Here is a 20,099-nt window from a genome sequence, read left to right on the forward strand (position 1 = left end):
TGCTGATGGGATTCTTCCTCTTGCTCAGATGACGAACCTGGGGGGGGGCATAAATTCAAATTGAGGAAGGACATTTGTAGAATAGATGTTCGGATTTTTGCCTTTAACCAGCAGGTAGTTGATTGCTGGAACAAATTTCCATCTGTCATTCTGGAAGCTCATAGCTGAAATGAATTCAAGGAAGAACTGTACAAACTTTTAAAGTGAACTGATGATGTGTAAACATCTTTGGCGGCACCTACTAAATTTCAGACTGTAGTAAAATCAATTTTTCATGATTTTGCGATGCTGAAATTACATCATTTGATGTCATTTACATTTCATAACAAAGAAAAATTGAGTCGGGAAAAGAAATCACACAAAGGATCGTGGGAGGTGATCTTGGATGTGCTCAGAGCTGGCATAAACCACCTGGTTGCAGAAAAAGGTTTATGAATTGGGGCATACCACTTAGGTGACTTTGGCTAATCATTGCCACCTGTGGCAGAAACCTTTTGGTAACCAGAGAAATGGATATCTTGCAAAATTTAAAGTAAAGCAAAGCAAAATTTAAAATAAAAAAAATTAATAACATGGTTTGACCAGCCCAAAGAATCGTGGGAAAGGTAAAAAGAATGGAGTCGGCAGAGGAGATTGCTCAAAGGCTCATGGGAGGTGATTTGCTCAGAGCTGGCATAAACTAGCTGGTTGTGGAAAAATGTTTGATTCGGGTCTTACCACTTAGGTGGCTTTGGGCTAACCATTGCCACTCGTGGCAGAAACCTTATGGTAAACAGAGAAATTGATATCTTGAGGGCAGTGAACTTGGATGTGCTCAGAGCTGGCATAAACCAGATTTGAGCACATCATCGAAGATCCTTACATTGAATGTGCTTCAGCCTTACCAGCTGAAGCGCATGTAATGTAGATGTTACAGTACCTGTCTGTATTACAGAAGCAGTTGTGTATTTCCACCTACTGGGCCTGTCAAGAATATTTGAATCGGTTCACGATTGGGAGATAACAGACTCCAAATTACATTTATGAGTAGAATCTTTTGTTTGTCATCGACCATTCTCATTAAGTTGCAGAAGTCTTTGTTGGTCATCAAGTTTTTGCATTTCTTTGCAATTGCGCTGAGTTGGTTGAGCGTGGCGAGCTTTAGATCCTCATTCATCTCACTGTTTGGATGATTATAAAATTTTTGAATGGGGTCCTCTTGCAGTCGCTTTACAAGGCTAATGCAAGTCATTTCCACATGCTTCATCAGGGTTACTGCCGTCGTTGTCTTGACACATTGTCTTACATATTTCAATTGTTTTGCGAATGTCCAAGTCTGATTCATACAATTAACAATGTAGTATGTATTTCATGTGTAACAATGTATTTCATTTCTGACAGTGTCTCTGTTTCCTCGTTGCAAAATGGAATGTACAGCTTTACCATCTCACGCTTGTGCTTGTTGAGATACAGAGCCAAGTCATAGTTTCGATTATGCGTGGATACTGTCGTTTTTTGTGAATCTCATTAGCACTGCATGTGTAATTTGTGACAAAGCATGATAGAGTATCATGATCTAACGTGTTAGTATGATTGTAACAGTAGAAATACTTGTATTGTTGCAATCATACTATTCAACAAATGGCTACAACCAAATGGATAATTAGGCTATTGGCCTAACCTCTTCCAAATGTTTATTTGGTAGAGTAAGCAGCGGGCACGTGTCCTATTTATCACTAATATTGATTTGGTAGAGTAAGTAGCAGGTGTGAATATAAATTACATCGTTCATGATTTCGATTCTAGCTGTTCGAAATTTAGTAGGTGTTGTCAAAGATTTTTACACATAAAACATCTTTACACACGTGATTTTTTTAATTTTTGGCTGATGCTGTATAAGCTTGCTTTTGTGTGTCATATACCTCTACTAATGCAAATATGCTGCAAGAAATATGATTTGCTCGTATTTGGCATATGCACTGTGTGTTTTGATGTCCTCATTTTGTTTTGACTGTAAATATTCACTAAACTAGGACTTGAGAAACATGGTTGCCATGGTAATTAAGAAATCTAACTTGGAAACTATAATATTGCAGGTGCAGCCTGTTGAGGCTGAACTGCCAGTTTTTTATTCTATAAATTTTCTGTGGTCTTTATTTTGCCAAGGATTGGCAACTTTCAACAAAGGTACAGTATGATGGACTCTTAGAATGGCTGCTAAACTATCGACAGCATTATTTTATGAAACACACCTTACTGCTGAAGGAAAGTAGGGAAGAATAATAGCCAAATCACTGATATCTGGTTTTCATTAAGATAGCTTGAGAGTATGGTTTCTTATTCAACATAAATGCAGCAAATTTGATCTTTTTTTAATTGATCAGGGCTAAAAATAAATAGATACAAGTATTTCAAGATTTCTTATTCGTTAAAATTTTATAAATTTTAAAAAAACGCTCTTCAAGTGCACAATGGATGTAACTCAAGGAGTGACTTCATAGTTTATCATCTCATCTTCATCTCTTTTCAATTTCAGTATTCTGGTAATAGTTAATATATCATTTATAATTAATTTAACTTATTAATAAAGTTAATCACGTAAAAAGCTCAATGTTTGTAGAGTTTATGAGCAAACTGTCTAATATCACAGTATGAAGTTAATTGTTAGCATTATATGCATTTTAAACTCATCATGTAACTCAAGTTTACTACATAATGCTTCCCCTTGGTGGTGACAAGATCTTGAACAAATTTGAGACCTGTGCAAAAAAAGGTAAGGCTGTAGTCATTTATTTATTTATTTCGTATGATGTGATCAATACACGAAGGAACCAGTTTTTTCTTGCTTCCTTCGTGTATCGTGGCCGGGATATCCAACCAACCGGTTGGTTCGGCACCATCGTGATATCCAGCCCGAGGTGGGAATCGAACCCGCGACCTTTAGGTTGCTAGGCAGGCACTTTACCTACCCGGCTAGCCCGGTCGGCGCTGTAGTCATAATTTGACCTTTCGTGAATACATCTTTGAAGTGAAGATCTCTTTAACTAGCATTGCTGAAGATCTTGACATGCAAGAACGCATTGCTTTCTGTGATCGTCAGTGAGAATGCAAGGCATAAGCAAGGCTGAAATGCTTCACATTCCTAAACTTGTGTTAAAATTGGTTGACACATTCCAAAAGAAACGCCAATTTTGCTAGTAAATTTGAATATAGTTAAACCTTGATCACTCCTGATCAGAACACGAGTGATTGAGTTACTGGTTTTTGAAATTGAGGGCAGCCAGACAAGTGGCCCTCTTTTAAACTTTGTGAGCCACTGAAAAGTCTTTGAACAATACACTGCATCTTCTCCAAAAGCTGTTTTTAATGTTTTTCAGGTTTCTTTACACTTTTCCTAATTTTAAACAAAATTTGATGCAGATTTACTGCTCATTAAAATCACTCATTTTAAAATGTGGTGAAACACACAAAACACCATCTGTTCAGTGTGTCCTAATTTAGACTGACTACAGAAAAATAAGTAATTAGGTATCTGTGAACTGAGTCTGTCACATGGTGTTAGACTCACAGTTTAATTTACTTTCTAAAATCTAGTTCACTAAGTAGGATAAAAAAGGATGACAAGTTTGTAATGTTTTCTTAAATAAAAATTGACTGTTAAGTGATTAATCAACTTGGAAAACACTTCAGTCTCTTTTATCATAATTTGGGTTGTTAAAATGATAGAATTCCTACACTACAGTCACTTTGAGTAGATAATGGCTATCTCTAAAAAACTGAAATGTTGCATTATGGTATTAACCCCATATTTTGTCATGCAAGGCTGATTTGTCCCCATGTGACTAACAGCAATTTGTGCTTCATCTACTTTGTCCATACAGCTGAAACTCCTAATACTTGTTTTTGAAAATGGTTTCTTTAAATTGATCACAGAAAATTCTCTGAATGTCTGTTAATTCTGAAAATTCTCTGAATGTCTGATTAATTGTATCATACTGTTAGTAAAAATTGATTAAGTTAAACCTAATTATATGCACTGTGTTGACGCATGTTATGAAAGATACTGGTAGTAATTTCACCTTACTGCTGTGCACCTTTCTCCAACTGGTAATGCTTTCTGGCTTGGTGATATTGATGATTGTCTGAATGTGCACTTCATGTTTCAGGCAGTGAGTGCTGCTTGTTAGTGATGCACTCTTCTCAAATCAGACTGTAGGTGCAGTTTTTAAATTTGCATTTGCTCTCTGATAGGTCTAAAGTGAGTTTTATTTGTAAACATTAATTAAAAATATGTTGTTCATATAGAACATGGATTTTTCACAGTTGTGTTCATAAAAGATTGAATTTATAGGTGGCATTAAAAGAAAATAACAATTTTGAATTATTTTTTGCTCATTTTTCAAATTGACGTGACCAGTACAGTTTACTAAAGTATTATGTTATATTATATAATTAATTATTACAATATTTGATATTGAATCTTGTTTCTGTAATTTGAGATCAAAACTTACTTGATATTATAGCTGTTTAAAATATAATATGCAGTCGAACTTGGTTTTAACGAGCACGGAAATAACAAAATCACGGCTGTAACAAGCAAAAAGCAATAATGGTTTTAATTTACACATATTCCCATACGTTCACTGTTATAATGAGCGTACTACACGGATATACCGAACAAATTTTGGTAACTATGCAAACATTCTTCATTGCTCAGGGTTGAAAAAACCTAATTCTTGGAATAGATAAAAATGAAAAGGGCAACTTAGCTTTTATGACAACCCACATTGCATCGGAATTAGTGGCTGCTTTATGACCTTGTCCTTTCGGGGACGGAGGCTATACAATAATGTATTGGCATTCTGTTTGTTGCATTACCCTGTTTACAGATTGTCTTGTATTCACTGAACCATAAATTTATTTCGGGACTTCTAAGAATTTTGGAAACGGGACTTCTAAGAACTTTATGCATTTCGGGACTTCTAAGAACTTTGTATGCAGATCACTTTATCATTTAAAAGCAAAATCAGTTAGAAACGAACCCTTCCTTCGGAAACATGTCTACTAACAAAAAGTCTCTCTCAATTCGTGAAAAAGTCAAAATTATTTTTGCACCATTTAGAACGTGGTGCAAAAGAAGGTTGAAGTGTGCAAAAAGTTTTATTTGTCTTCTTCAAGTGTATCGACATTGTAGAAGAATAAAGATGTTTACATATTTGCACTGGAAAAGAACATAACCGAAAAAAAAATTTAGAAAGTGCGACACAAACAGTGATGAAGCATTGCTTCAAATTTTTTTTTTTTTGGCTGATGCTGCATAAGCTCATACACTTGCTTTCTTGCATCACATGCCACTACTACTGCTACTACTACAAAGAAGTGCTAGATTTTCAATAGACGGTCCAATCTTGAAGGCTCGAGCAGAAAAATTTCCTAAACAATTTCGATGCTACGATTTTGTGTGTAACATTAGTTGGCTGGATTGATTTAAAAAGCGACATAACATCGTTTATACAAAAATTAGTGGAAAATCTCGATCTGCAGATCCAATAATGGCAAAGGAATGGATTGACTATGTTTGGGCAGAAATCAGGAAAGATTTCAATGATGAAGACATCTACAATGCTGACAAAACAGGACTTTTATAATTTGACACCTGACAATATGTTTAAATTCAAAGGGGGAAAATGTGTTGCTGGAAAAAAAATCAAAGGCTTGCTTGACGGTGCTCGTATGTGCAAATATGACAAGAACTGATAAAAAAAAACTGTTTGTTATCGGAAAATTGTTAAAACCTTGGTGTTTCAAAAATGTAAGGAAACTTCCTGTGAATTACACTGCAAACAAGAAAGCTTGGATGATCAGATATTTTTCGGCAATAAGTAAAATGATTGGAATAAGGAGCTATTCAAAAAGAAGAAAAATATTTTTTTGTTAGTTGATAACTGTCCTGCACATCCTCAGATTCAAAATTTGTCCAACATTAAGCTAGTGTTTCTGCCTCCCAATGCGACATCAATTTTACAACCAATGGGCATAGGTGTAATCAAGAGTTTGAAAGGATTTCATAAAAGATTTCTAGTTCTATATCTGATCAGTCAAAGAGAAGAGAAACTTACCGAGTCTATATTGATATTGGATATTATAAATTTATTAATATAACCATATCAAATTGCTTCAAGAAATCGAAATTAAATTCAAATGAAATTTAAATTGTAGATGAAAATGAAGAAAACAACTTACCATTATCCGAATGGTTGCTACATAACAACGTTGTAGGTTTTAATTCAGATAACATTGATGACAACTTATTAACTAGTGGTCTTCCTACAGAGAGTGACATTGTAGATGCCGTGCTCAACAAAGATGATGGTAAAGATGATGATTGTGTTGATGATATGATGACAATTGAAAGTGAATTAAAATCGGTGCCGTCAATCTCGCAAACTCAAGGTGCAATGGACACATTAGTCAATTTTTTTGAAGGAACTGAGGCAAGTAATGAGACTTAACACGTTGAGTGTTTTAATGGGAAACTTATCAAAGTGAAATCTTTAAAACAAACATCAATTTTAAGGTTCATAAATGAAGACTAATTGAAATCATGTTTATTATTAAATAGTATTGTTTTTAATTACAGAGAAATAAATTGTTTAGTATTAAGTGTATGGTTTTAAAATTACAGACAAATAAATTGTGTTTAATATTACGTGTATTGTAGTTTATACAAGCATATTAATGCAACTAATGTGGGTATATTATATAATATAATATACTATTAAAAAAATAATATGATATACTTATATTCTTTTTTCTTTCTTTTTTTTGTTTTTTGAATATCTTTTTATCAGGTTATTGAGAATTTAAAAAAAATAGGAGGTAGATTTAACTCATTACTGATATAAAGTGTTCATTGTTTAACAGCCCTAGGGGGTTCCCCATCTCTGCTATCACTGATATAGTGAGTAATGGTTATAACGAGGAAATTTTTTTGGTCACTTGTTGCTTGTTATAACCAAGTTCGACTGTACTTAGACATGAAACAAAATTATAGTGAACTCATAATGGCATTTTCAATTATTAAATCAGTTTAATAATGTTTTCCTTGAGACTTCTGTATGCACAAGATAGAGACAACAGTTGAAATAATCTTAATTTAATAAATAAACTTAATTTAAAATTATTTAAATTTACTGGAAAGGGTAGTATACAATAGTGATAGTATTTGGTATATAGTGCAAAGAAGCCACATGCTTTTGCTGCACTGCCAAAAAAAAAAAAACCGCACCAAATAGATAAAAAACAAATTATATGCTTCCCTCCTCACACTGGCATCTATCCAGTTGACCTTTGAATTTATTCAACTGTCAGCCTCAATTCTCTGTGAGAGCAACTTGTTCCAGCAATCAATGACTCACAGACTAAAAGAAAACTTCTTACAATCAAATCTAAACCTCAACCCCTATAATAGGCTTGATGTAGCCAAGTGGTCAGTAGCCAGAGTGCATAGCACGCGTTCCTTGAGTGGACCGGGGTTCGATCCCATGACTACTAAATAAGATAAATATTTGTATTGACGATTTATTGTAAACTCTACTGACTTGGTTGTCGTGCCGGAGTATAAACAGAAAATTAAATTAATTTGAATTTATGACCCCTAGTTCTGGAATTCTTTATAGCAGTGAGAATTCCACCGTCATCCATTTTACTAATCCCTTTCAGAACCTTATAAACCTCAATCAACCACCTCTGAGGTGCCTGGTTGCCAAGCGCCTCCGTAGCCAGGTGGGCAGGAGCAGCAGTACATAGCACACGCTTCTTGATTAGACCGGGGTTCGAGCCCGTGCCCACCAAATACGGAGGATGCGGAAAGGTCAGGGAATGACACCGCATATCCCTGGAGAAATATGGCCTTAGTTGCTAATGCTCCTAAAAACCAAATAACAAATAACAACAACTGGTTGCCAAGCTCTGTAGCCTACATAATCAGTCTTTTCTCATATGGTCAATCCTTTTGCCAGTCTCATCATTCACGTTGCCCGTCTTTGGACCTGTTCAAGAAGTTCAATGTCTTTTTTCCGATGAGGTTGCCATACGTGAACACAGTATTCCAAACGAGATCTTACAATTGCCTTATGCAGTGGGATTATGACCTCCCTATCTCTACAGGATTAATGTTCAATAAATCATCGATAGAACACCATGGAGTGTCCTGGCTGCCTGTTTACACTGTTGTGAAAACGTCTATCTGCCCATATTGTAATTCCCAGATCTCTTTCCTCCTCCACTGTTTTTAATTCAACCCCATGAAATGTATAATTTATTTGGTTATTGCTATTCTCCAAGTGTAAGACTTTGCATTTAGCAGCTTTAAAACATAGCTGCCACTTCTCTGACCATTTTTGAAGTCTGTTCAAGTCATCCTGAAGGAGTGCTGCTTGGCACTGATCATTAACAACTCTACCAATCTTTTATGTCGTCTGCAAATTTTGACATCACACTTTCTATCCCCTCGTCAATGTCATTTATGAAAATGAGAAACATCAATGGTCCAAGAACTGATCCTTGAGTGACCCCATTTGGAATGTTACACCAATCTGAAGAATATTCATTAATCACAACCCTCTGCCCTGCAGCCACCCAGAAATCCAACTTAGAATCTTACTGGTTATCCCAACTTGTTCAAGCTTATACAGTAATTTCTCATGAGGGACTGAGGCAGATGCTTTGCTAAAATCCAAATAAACTGTCGAAATTGTTCCCTAATTTCAGCTCATGAGTAACTGTCAAAATAGCCTACTGAGTTAGTTAAATATGATTTTCCCTTAACAAAGCCATTTTGTGTGTCCTTCAGAATGCCATATCGGTCTAATTTCTGGATTGCACTCTTAATCATTGTCTCTAAGATTTTTCTTACCACTGAAGTCAACTAACTGTTCTATAGTTACCAACTTCACTCTTAGAACAAAGGAATTTTCCCTGAGTCCAGAGATGCCCCCATAATTAACTTCAGTTGTTCGATACACTCTCTGGTGCTCTCCCTCAAAACTGCAGGGTATATGCCATCAACTCTGGGAGCCTTACTTGCCTTTAAGCTCATAAGCTTTTCTGATAAACAATCATCTGTAATTAGAGTGTCACTACTAATTTCACATGGCTCAGCTCACTTGTACAGCCTATTCTCAGCATGGAGGAGGGACTTTCGTCAGTAAAGACCAATGCAAAGTACCTATTCATCCACAGCTTCTGCTGGATTATCTAAGACTTTCCCACACTCGGTACACAAGGGTCTGATCTGATTAGCTTTCTTCTTTGTTGTATTCACATACATGAAAATTCCTTGTCTCCATTCTTTGCTGCCTTAGCCGATGTTTTCTCATATGCAGCCCTAGCTTCCCTAACCTTATTTGTGGCTGTTACAGATCAACTTGTACTTTTCATTGCTCTGTAACTATCCCATGCTATCTTTTTCTGCTCTATTTGACCAGCCAGTTCTGCAGTCATCCATTTTGGCATCCTCCTCCTGCAATATTTTCCTATAGGTATGTTGAAGCAAAAATCACAGGAGCCATGAATGTATCTGTGATTTTTGCTTTAAAAGTATTCCATAATTCAAATGTATTCACTATCCCTTGGCAATTTGCCCAATTCATAGATGCCATATAGAACCTTAAACTGTCAAAGTCCCCTCTTCTGAAATTAAAACCCTGCCTTTTCCTTTAACTACTGCAACACCTTTCTTCATCTTCCAACTGATGTTTGCATGATTACTGCCTAACAATGGTTCCTGTATGTTAAGCCCTGTGATGTCATCTGATTCATTAGTAATGATGAGGTCAAGGATATTCTCACCCCTAGTACTTTTTCTAACATGCTGGTACAAATAATCATTATAATCATCTAGTTTATTTAAAAAAATTTTTCCCCATAGTGACTTTCCCTCACACTTATTTCAATCAATCTGTGGCAGATTAAAGTCACCCATAATAAGACATTCATGCTTGCTTGCTCATTCCACATGCATGTAAAGACTCTCGTCATATTCTTTAGTCTTCTGGTCTGTAGATTACTCTCACTCTCATTATTCCTTTGTTTCCAACTAATTCACACCGCACAGATTCTATGTTGGCATTTGTAACTTCAGATTCAACAAAAGCTTTTTTCGTGCTCAGGCTGCTTTTGATAAGAAGCAGTATTTCTTAGTTGGAATGAAAACCTAGTAGACTCCAAGATTAAGTCCCTGAAGGCTTCCTATTTAGAATTCAAAGTTGGTAACATCATCAGTTGATCCCACTGTACAGAATTTAAAAACTGTCTGAGACCCCTGTAGTCACCTTTCGAAAGCAAAAGCCCTTCCCTTTAGCCTTGATGGTGGTTACATCTTTAAGTAATTCTCATATCAGTACATTGTGATCCCTGTCACCCAGTGGTTCCTTTATCTGCAAATTCTTAGCATGAATAATCACTGCTGATAATCAGATCAAGAGTATTACTCCCTCTGGTTGCCTCTCGAACATGCTGCTGTAGAAAACAGTCATCCAATAAATCCAAAAAAAGTCTTGCTAGTGTGCGAGTGACCAACCACAAGTTCCAGTCAGTATCTGGAAAGTTAAAATCTCCCATTATAAGACATTCTGATTTACTGGCCCACTCTATTTCTCTGCACAATTGCTCATTATACTTATCAAATTCATTAAGCTTATAATTCACACCTACTCTCATTTTTACTTTCCCGCTGCTTATGTCACACCAAACAGACCCAGCATCAATTAGATGCACTTCCTTAGAATTTGTGTTTCTTAACTAACAACATAATCCCTTCCTGTCCTGTCTGGCGCCTTCGTAGTCAGGTGGGAAGGAGCAGCAGTGTGTAGCACATGCTTCTTGATTAGACCGGGGTTCGAGCCTGTCACCACCAAATACGGAGGATGCGGAAAGGTCAGGGAATGACCACTGCATATCCCGGAGCAATATGGCCTTAGTTGCTAATGCTCCCCAAAAAAAAACTAAACAAGAAACAACAACCTGTCCTGTCTATCCTTTCTGTACACATTGTACTCCCCAATTTCCAATTCTGTACTGCTTATATCTGTGTGACACCACGTCTGTGATATCCCAACAATATCTGCCTTTGATGTCTTGACTAGCACTTCAAGCTCATCAGCGAACGACAGAAATGCATGTTCCAAGAGTTCATCACTTTGATCACTGTTAATTCTTCTGCTTTATCTTGTTTCTTGTATGCATTTCATAATGTGTGATGTTTACCTTCGACAAAGTATTTTTAGTAATATTAATACAACTTAATTTGCATAACACTGATTAATGTAATCCTTGTCTCCGTATTTCCTTTCCTTTGGAAGCCTCACAATGAAATTTGGTTATTATATTATCTTGCATATAGATCAGTATATTCATATCTAAATATTTCCATATTTTTACAACCCTGTATTTGACTAACAGGAAGAAACATTTGCATGAATATTTTGGAATGATTTCAAGTAGAGGGCAGTGAATGCATTGTAGGCATTCATTATGACCCAGAAAACAAAGTCAGTGGAATGGTGACACAGCATTCTTAAGATTTTTTTTTTTTTTTTTTTTTTTTGAAACTAAAATGAGAAGTGAAAATAAACTTAAGCTGATTATTAGATATTGTATGGAATGTACAGATTTTTTTTTTTTTTTTTTTTCAGCATTAAGCCATATGTATTCTTTAAAACTGCTAACACCTTAGATTTGAAATCTTAAAATATGGCAATGATTTTCTTTCTGCACATTATACAAAACATTTGAAAGGGTGTTGATTTAATGACAACAACCAAGTCATGGTAGCAACATGAACCTGGCTTGAGATGCAGAGTAGATTTCTTGTGGGGAATAAATTGCATGTATAACATTGAAAATTAATAAAAATGTTAATGTATTTGTGGAAAGGATATTACATGGATTCTAAGAGTTTATATCCGCAAATACTCTTAAGTTTGAAAGCTATTCAAAGGTATATTTCTGAATTTGTGTTGACTCCAGTCTTCAGACCAAGAAGTGGCCTAAGGATAGGATTATCTATCTATACATTAACAAAAGTTTTCCTCCTAGTGATATTTATTCGAGCCAATGGTAGAAGGCGCCGAGGCAATTATGTCACTTCAAATGCAATTAATTATCGACAGTTGCCTCCATAATGTTCACCAACCTTGTGCACGTGATTCATTGTCTAACATTTGATGTTCCATTGTAACGTTTTTTGTATATTTATGAATATTCAATATTTGTAAATACAGTAATTCAGTATTTTGTAAATATTTTAAATATTTGTATAGTTTGTAAATATTTCAGTTAAATATTTTAGTCCTGCTCTTTCGGATGCAACAGTATTCCTCATATATTATGAAACCCGAAGCAAAAGGCCTTTTCCTAAGTGACCTATGTAAACGCAGGTAAATAACCACATGGTGATATTGGCTGAAGTCCAGTATAGTATACACCGGCAGGTACTTTGATGAAAGTGAGGAAGATGGTGATAATTGACAGGTGAAGGCACCTTCGTTTTCTGATTGTTTTGTGTTGTCGAGGAGGGGAAGCTTAGCTTAGGTAGAGTGTTTATCTCTCCAGCTTGCTGTTTTAAAATGGGAAAACGAGTTCCGGATTTAAAAACAGTGGCAAATGTGGGGAAAAACACCCTAGACATATCGACCTAGGACAGTAGGTGGGGAAAGCAGTGGCATCTGCCAATCACTGCTTTGTTCCTGTCTATTTGTCGAAATATGGGAGTCACAACTTGTCAATCACTGCTTTCCCACTGTTTTGCTTGCCGCCATGTTGGAGGGTGTACACCGTTCTTGAGTTTACCTTGATATTCATTCGACCTTGAGAATGCCGCACAGGTAAAGAATTACATAGGTCATTTCCTGATTAGATATCGACCAGTGTGTTTCGACAGGTGTGTCTTTTACATAGAAAAGATTTTACTTCTTATGCCTCTACATCTTATGTAGAAAAGTGTGCGCTGGGGTGGGTGAGCAGGGAATGAAGTCCCCTAGTAAATATTAATCCACTTCATGGCACTGAAGGGATGTAGGATTCAGCACAGTTTCAGGAACCCAGCCAGAAAGCTAATTTTTGAATTTTATTTCTGTGGGATACGTGCCTTATGGATGTTAATGAAACAATCAACTAAAATTTGAATATGATATGGATATTGTTGTAGATTCTTATTTATCAACGGTATATTCTGGATTGAATTAGATTCAGTGTATTCCTCAAAATCTTACTAAAAATATGTTTTTACTATATAATTTATTGTTCTTTATGGTGAAATTATTATTTATCTTTGCATCATCCTTGTATATTGCTGTAATATCATCTGAGAAGTTTCAATCTTAGATTATAAAAATAAGTTTTATTACAAATATTCTAATTAGTGTTAATTGAAAATTTGAAGTAAAGTATAGAAATATTAGTTAATTGAATCAGCACCAGAACATTAATTACTAATTAATGTTGTGGTGTTGAGAATACTAGGTTTATGATAATGTGTCTGTTTTCTGATTGAGTGCTATTATTTTTGTAGTCATATTGCAAAAGTGTAAATTGAAATTGCGATACGGGTAGATTTGTCTTTATGCCGTTAAATATACTTGTAAAAAATATCAACTACTTTTAAAATTATTATTTTTTTATCTGCCATTACTCATTGAAATGCTTAATGGAACCTTGCTTATTTCATTTATCATTACTGATATATTTATCCTGTAGCAGTGTTTACCGTATACCGTAATTATATTCTTTTTTTTAAATTCTGGTATTTTTTAGGCCTTACTTTGAAGCAAAGGCACACTTCAATCGAATGCTAGAGGTGAGTTTAGCATTAATGTAACCTGTCTTATAGGAAATGAAAATAACAAATATTAATGGTTTTGAATTTCTCAGACTGGAGGGAATAATTATTCTATGTCTGAGATATTTCACAATCTTGAATTTTATCCCCCCAAGCTCCACTTTCAAGAGAACTTAGATTTATCCATTAGGTTAACTTATTTCATAAGGCATTGAAGGACAAGAAGACAACTTTTAAAGAATAGCAGAGAGACAGAACTGATGAAAACAAGAATAGGTATAAGGAAAAGAAAAGACAAGCTAAACAGACAGTAGCTAAAGCCAAGGACAGAGCTGTGGAAGGATGGTATAATAATATGAACACTAAGGAAGGGGAATTGAAGATATTCAAGATCACCAGAACACAGTTCAATGAACAGTAGGATATAAGAGTGATAAGAGCAGTAAAAGATCAGACTGGTAAGGTTCTTATGAAAACAGAAGATGTAAACAGGAAATGGAAAGAGTTTTTTGAAGGGATCGTGAATAGTGAAACAGTCGCTGGACAAGAACAGGAGCTAGATGGACACGTTGAGGACATTGAGGATATAAAGGAGGAAGAAGTTCTGCTAGCATTGATAGTATGAAGTCAGGGAAGGCAGCAGGGCTTGACATGATATCCATTGAAATTTTCAAGGGGTTAGGACAGAGAGGAGTCCTATTTATGAGGCTAATGAATAAAACAATGAGAGAAACCAAGATACCAGATGCTTCGAGGGAGAATCTCATAGTACTGATATATAAAAGGAAAGGAGACATACAAGACTGCAACAAATATAGACCTATCAAACTAATGAGCCAGACAGTGAAGTGGAGAAGACAGAGTTAAACTGTAAGACCAGATTACCAAGAACCAGCTTGGCTCTATGAAGGTGAGAAGTACTACTGATGGAATGTTTATAGCAAGGGTCCTGCAAGAGAAGTGTTGGGAGAAAGAACAAGCTCTCCTAGCCTAGAAAAGGACCATTTATAGACCTAGAAAAGGCTTATGACCAAGTACCTAGGAGCCTTCTGTGGAAGTGTCTGAGGAAGAAGCGTGTTCCTGAGACCTATGTCAAGCTGATCCACGATATTAGCATTAGCACAGGCATATGATGCAAGAAAGCAAGCTTATGCAGCATCAGCCAAAAAAAGAAAAAAAAAAAAAAAAAGAAAAACCACTTTCCCCCCCTCCGTTTGTTCGAAATACCTGTCCAGCTGAGCCTTAAATTTATTTAGACTATCAACTTCCATGACAAGGGATGGAAGTCTGTTCCACCAACCAATTACCTGCTGGCTAAAGTCAAATTTCCGCACGTCTATCCTACATCTGTCTTTCCTAAATTTGAATTTATACCCTCTCAGGTGATTATTCTGAGGAAGAATCACTTCAGCATTGAGAATGCTCAAACCATTCAAGGCTTTATACACCTCTATCAGATCACCTCACTGGTGCCTAGTCTCCAGACACTGTAATTTCAAAACTTAAGCCTTTCTTCATAAGAGTACCCCTTTGTTCCATTCACTAATCTTGTTGCCCTTCTCTGTACTCATTCCAGCAGCTCTACATCCTTCTTGAAATGAGTCCTCCAGACCTGTATACAGTACTTAAGGTGTGGCCCGACCATTGCCTTATACAAGGTAATAATCACCTCCTTATCCCTGCTAGAAAAATTCCTGTATATCATTGACAATACACCATGAGCTACTCTTGCAGCCCGTCTGCACTGCTCAGAGAACTTCATATCTGCCTGCACAATTACCCCCAGGTCCTTTTCATTCTCTACCACTGTCAGTGTAGTACCACAGAGTTGATACGTTGCTCTGGGGTTGCTGTTTCCCATATGTAGTACTTTACATTTGTCAATGTTAAACTTCATTTGCCACCTCTCAGCCCATCTGCTCAACCTTTCCAGATCCTGTTGAAGCAGCATAGTGTCAGTAGTGTCCTTGACAACCCTGCCAACCTTTGTATCGTCTGCAAACTTGGACATTAAACTTGATATACCATCATCAATATCATTTATAAATACAGAAAACAATAATGGATCCAACATTGAACCCTGAGGGACTCCACTAATAACATTAGTCCACGATGAGCAGTGTCCATTGATTACCACTCTGTTTTCTCCCCCTCAACCACCCCTTTATCCATAGCAGCAATTTGCCTCTAATGCCACACTGCTCCAATTTGTGCAGCAGTCTTCCATGTGCAACAGTATCAAAAGCCTTTCTAAGATCCAAGTATGTAATATCAAAGTCATTCCCTGCATCCAGTTCTTTTGTGACTGCATCATAGTATCCAGTCAAATTGGTCAGGCAAGACTTCCCCTTAACAAAACCATGCTGTGTCCGAGCTATAACTGAAGTCTTGTCTAGATGATCCTGCAGTCCATTAATTTTCTGGAACAGAAGTTAAACTCACAGGTCTATAATTACTTGTGTCAGCCTTTGATGCTCCTTTGTGAATTGGGGTCACATTTGCACATCTCCAGTCTGTGGGTACCTCCCCTGAATTCAAGGAAGCTCTCATAATTATGGCTGAGAGTTTGCTTACTTCCTTTGCTGCCTCCTTTAATATAACTGGATAGATCCCATCCACCCCAGGTGCCTTTCTTGTGTTTATCTTCAACAATTTGATAGCCTAAATAAGTTTAAGGCTCAGCTGGACAGGTATTTCGAACGAACAGAGGGGTGAAGTGGAAGTGGTTATTTTTATTTATTTATGTTACTTTTTTTTTTTTTTTTTTTTTTTTGGCTGATGCTGCATAAGCTTGCTTTCTTGCATCAAATGCCTCTACTAATGCTAATGCTAATTTCTCCTCCACTTTTCTCTCAGTTATTACAAGATTCTCTAGCTTACTGCCAGAGTTGAATACACTTCTGGCATCCCCCTCACTGAATAACTCCTCATGTATGAATGTCGATGCAAAATATTCATTTAGTTTGTTAGCTACCTGAGCAGGATCATCAACAGTTGACCCATCGATATCAAGTGGACCAATCTGATTCATCCCCTTCATTCTAGAGTTTACATAAGTAAAGAACTCTTTGCTGTTTTTCTTTGCATCCCTTGCCAAAGATTTCTCGTAATCTGCCTTTGCCTGCCTAACCTCCTTCGTAACTTGGTTACAGATCAACTTGTATCTATCATAGACTTCTGTGTCACGTGTTAATTTATATGTATCCCATGCATTTTTCTTTTCTGTCATATGTCTCATTAGTTCATCTGACATCCATTTAGGCCTAAACCTTGAACAATATTTCTTAGTTGGTATGTAAAGCCTAGTAGCTTCCAAGATAAGTTCTTTGAATGCTTCCCATTTTGCATTTGCTGTTGGTAACATCTTCAGTTGGTCCAACTGTATAGAATTTAAATACTGTCTCAGACCATTGTAGTCGCTTTTATGAAAGCAATAACCCTTCCCTTTACTCCTGATGGTAGTTACCTCTTTGAGTAAATCCCACTTCAGCACACTGTGATCACTGCCACCTAGTGGTTCCTTTATCTGCAGATCCTGGTACAGATATGTACCAGGATAGTAGAACTAGAGTATGTAGCTGGAGTTAGTGATGCCTTCACTATGAATGTTGGCTTACACCAGGGCTCTGCCCTTAGCCCATTTCTGTTCATCATCATAATGGACACACTAACCAGAGACATTCAGAGCAGTCGCCCAGATAGCTTGCTCTTCTCAGATGACATCATGCTCACCTCAGCTGGAAGATACACAGCCACATGTGTTTTATCAGCAAGATGGGGGACCATCAAAGTGGATCTTGCCTGTGTGCAATTTCCTCAATAAAACATTTCCTAACCAATGGATTGGCTGTGATGGTTTCATTCCATGGCCTCTTCGTTCCCTGGATATCACAATTGTATGTTTCTTTTTATGGGACTATGTAAAGGACAGGTGTACCAAAAAAAAGTTAACAACATCACAGAGTTAAAAGACTGGATTGAATAGGCAGTGACTTCCATTTCTCAAGAGATACTTCAAAACAGATGAAAATAAATTGGCTATCATCTTGATATTCTACATGCTATCAAAGGTGTCCATGTAGAGGTTTACTGAAGTGAGGTTGTGTGATAAGAAATTCTTTGAGTTGCTTTGTTAGGTGCAGCAAACTGTTTTAAAGTACAAACAATACCTATTACAGTAAAATTTTAATTGAGTTTCATAATCAGGTGAATAATTTATAGACAAGCTGTAAAATATTTATAATCCTGATAATAATATTCAGAGTTTTGCTGCATTGGGAAAGTTTCATTTAAAGCCACTTTTATGAGGTATCACCAATTCCACCCCATAAAATTGACAGAAAATATGTTAACATGAATTTTTGAATGTACCCTGTTTCTTTACTGCATTAATTTAAATGGGACAGGGGGAGAGAACAGGAATCATTTACCAAGCATTCTAATTTTAAAGAATAAAAAATAAATTGCATTATATGGATTATTTGTGTAGATTAATTAAAAAAGAATTAAATTTAACAACTTTTAATACTGATGTTCCTATTAATGATATCTAAATTTGATTCATTTACTTAATAGGAAGTTCTGTTAAAAAAAATCATGTTTTAGGTGACATGTTTTATATGATTTAATAACAATTAACTCATGCCTTCTCAGTGGCCTGGGCAGGACATACAAAGTTGACCATGGATAGCAGTTTTGGGCATTCAGTGATTGGAACAAATTACAATCTGCTATTGTCATTATGTACATAGTGGCAGCAATTCAAAGAATTTACATCATTCCTTTAAGATTTACTCCAGCTTTGCTTTATAGGCTAGGAATATAATCAGATTTTTGAATGTGCTCTAATTGTTTGCTGAGATATTTAATAAGAGGGATCCTGACCATAGAGGTATACTCAAGGATAAAGATTATTGTTATTTGGAATTCAACCTTTAATAAGTGTGAGAGTACTGGAAAATCAAATATTCTTTCAGAAGTCCTAAAGTTCTTGATGCTTTTGTTGTGATATTTTATAAAGTAGCCACAAAATTCCAAAATCATTAACTTCATTAATTCTATTTATTATTTGGTTTCCAAATTGGTATTGTAATTTCATTAGTTTTTTTCTTATGATAGTCACTTATTGACATTAATACAGCATTTATTAATATTAAGTAGGAGTCTGTTCCTTTAAATCTAACTTTGTGAATAGTCTTTTACCCAATATTACACAATCCTGAAATTGATAATTTTCTTATAAATCTGAATCATTTGCATAGGTTTAACATCAGCCAGCTTTAAACAATCCTGAATATTATTGATGTAAATCACAAACAGTTGGAGAGCCAGAGAATGCCCCTGGGGAATTTCCCCCTCTATATACAGAAAGAATCAGAGTAAATTCCTCTATATAACACTGCTTTGTTTTTCAGTAAGGAAAATTGTGATTAAGAAAAAGGTTTGGGCTTATAACTCCAATAGCATTTCAATTTTTATATACCTTTTTTATGTGGAATGGTGTCAAAGGCTTTCTGTAGATCAAGATAAATCAAGATCATTTGGTTGTCAGATTTATTAAAGACTTAGTATTAGTAGTGGCAAATGATGCAAGAAAGCAAGCTTATACAACATCACCAAAAAAAAAAAAAAACCCTTCTCATTTCACTTTTTCCACTTCCTCCAATAGTTTTAGTTCAGCGTTTCTCAAAGTGGGTGATATTGCCCCCTAGGGGATGTTAGGTATGAAAGGGGGCGACAGGTGGATGATAGGCCATAAACTCTGCCAGGTAATGAATGTTTACTACTACTAGCATACGTATGTTTCATAAAAGATGAAAAGATGAACGAAGAATTATTATTTGCAAGATATCTAGAAACGTATACCAAAGGCGGGTCTATATTTCAGGTTACTGAAAAGTTTTTTAAAGACAGAAAAATTCCACTTACAAGTGTACTTGCTTGTGCAAGGATGGAGCACCATCAGTGATTGGCCGTTACAAGGGTTTTATGGCTTATTTAAAAAATGCTGTGCCAAATATTATTACTGTTCATTGTGTCATTCGCCATCAGCATTTAGTTGTGAAAAAACTTGGTGATCAACTGCACAATTCTCTACAAACTGTTATTACTGCTATAAACAAAATTAAAGCACATTCTTTGAATGATCGTATATTTCGAAAGCTTTGTGATCAAAACAGTGAAGATTTTGAACGATTGCTACTTCACTCCAAGGTTCGGTGGCTGTCAAAAGGCAACTGTCTCAACAGATTTTATGAACTCTTTGATACTGTTGCCGAGT

General features: G+C 35.9%; 1 protein-coding gene across 2 annotated transcripts in view; it reads left to right on the plus strand.

Annotated features, from left to right (window-relative positions):
* The window catches only part of LOC150080469 (uncharacterized), a 180,686-nt gene that overhangs the window by 142,372 nt on the left and 18,215 nt on the right, over nt 1–20,099 (plus strand). For both annotated transcript variants that reach the window (XM_090381291.1, XM_090381292.1), the window contains one exon: nt 13,795–13,837. In XM_090381291.1, coding sequence (XP_090237417.1) covers nt 13,795–13,837 — 43 coding nt within the window. The remainder of the gene's footprint in view (nt 1–13,794; nt 13,838–20,099) is intronic.

Source organism: Mastigoproctus giganteus, chromosome 9 (assembly GCF_048544385.1).
Source record: "Mastigoproctus giganteus isolate SK-2022 chromosome 9, ASM4854438v1, whole genome shotgun sequence".
Taxonomy (NCBI): Eukaryota; Metazoa; Arthropoda; class Arachnida; order Uropygi; family Thelyphonidae; genus Mastigoproctus; species Mastigoproctus giganteus.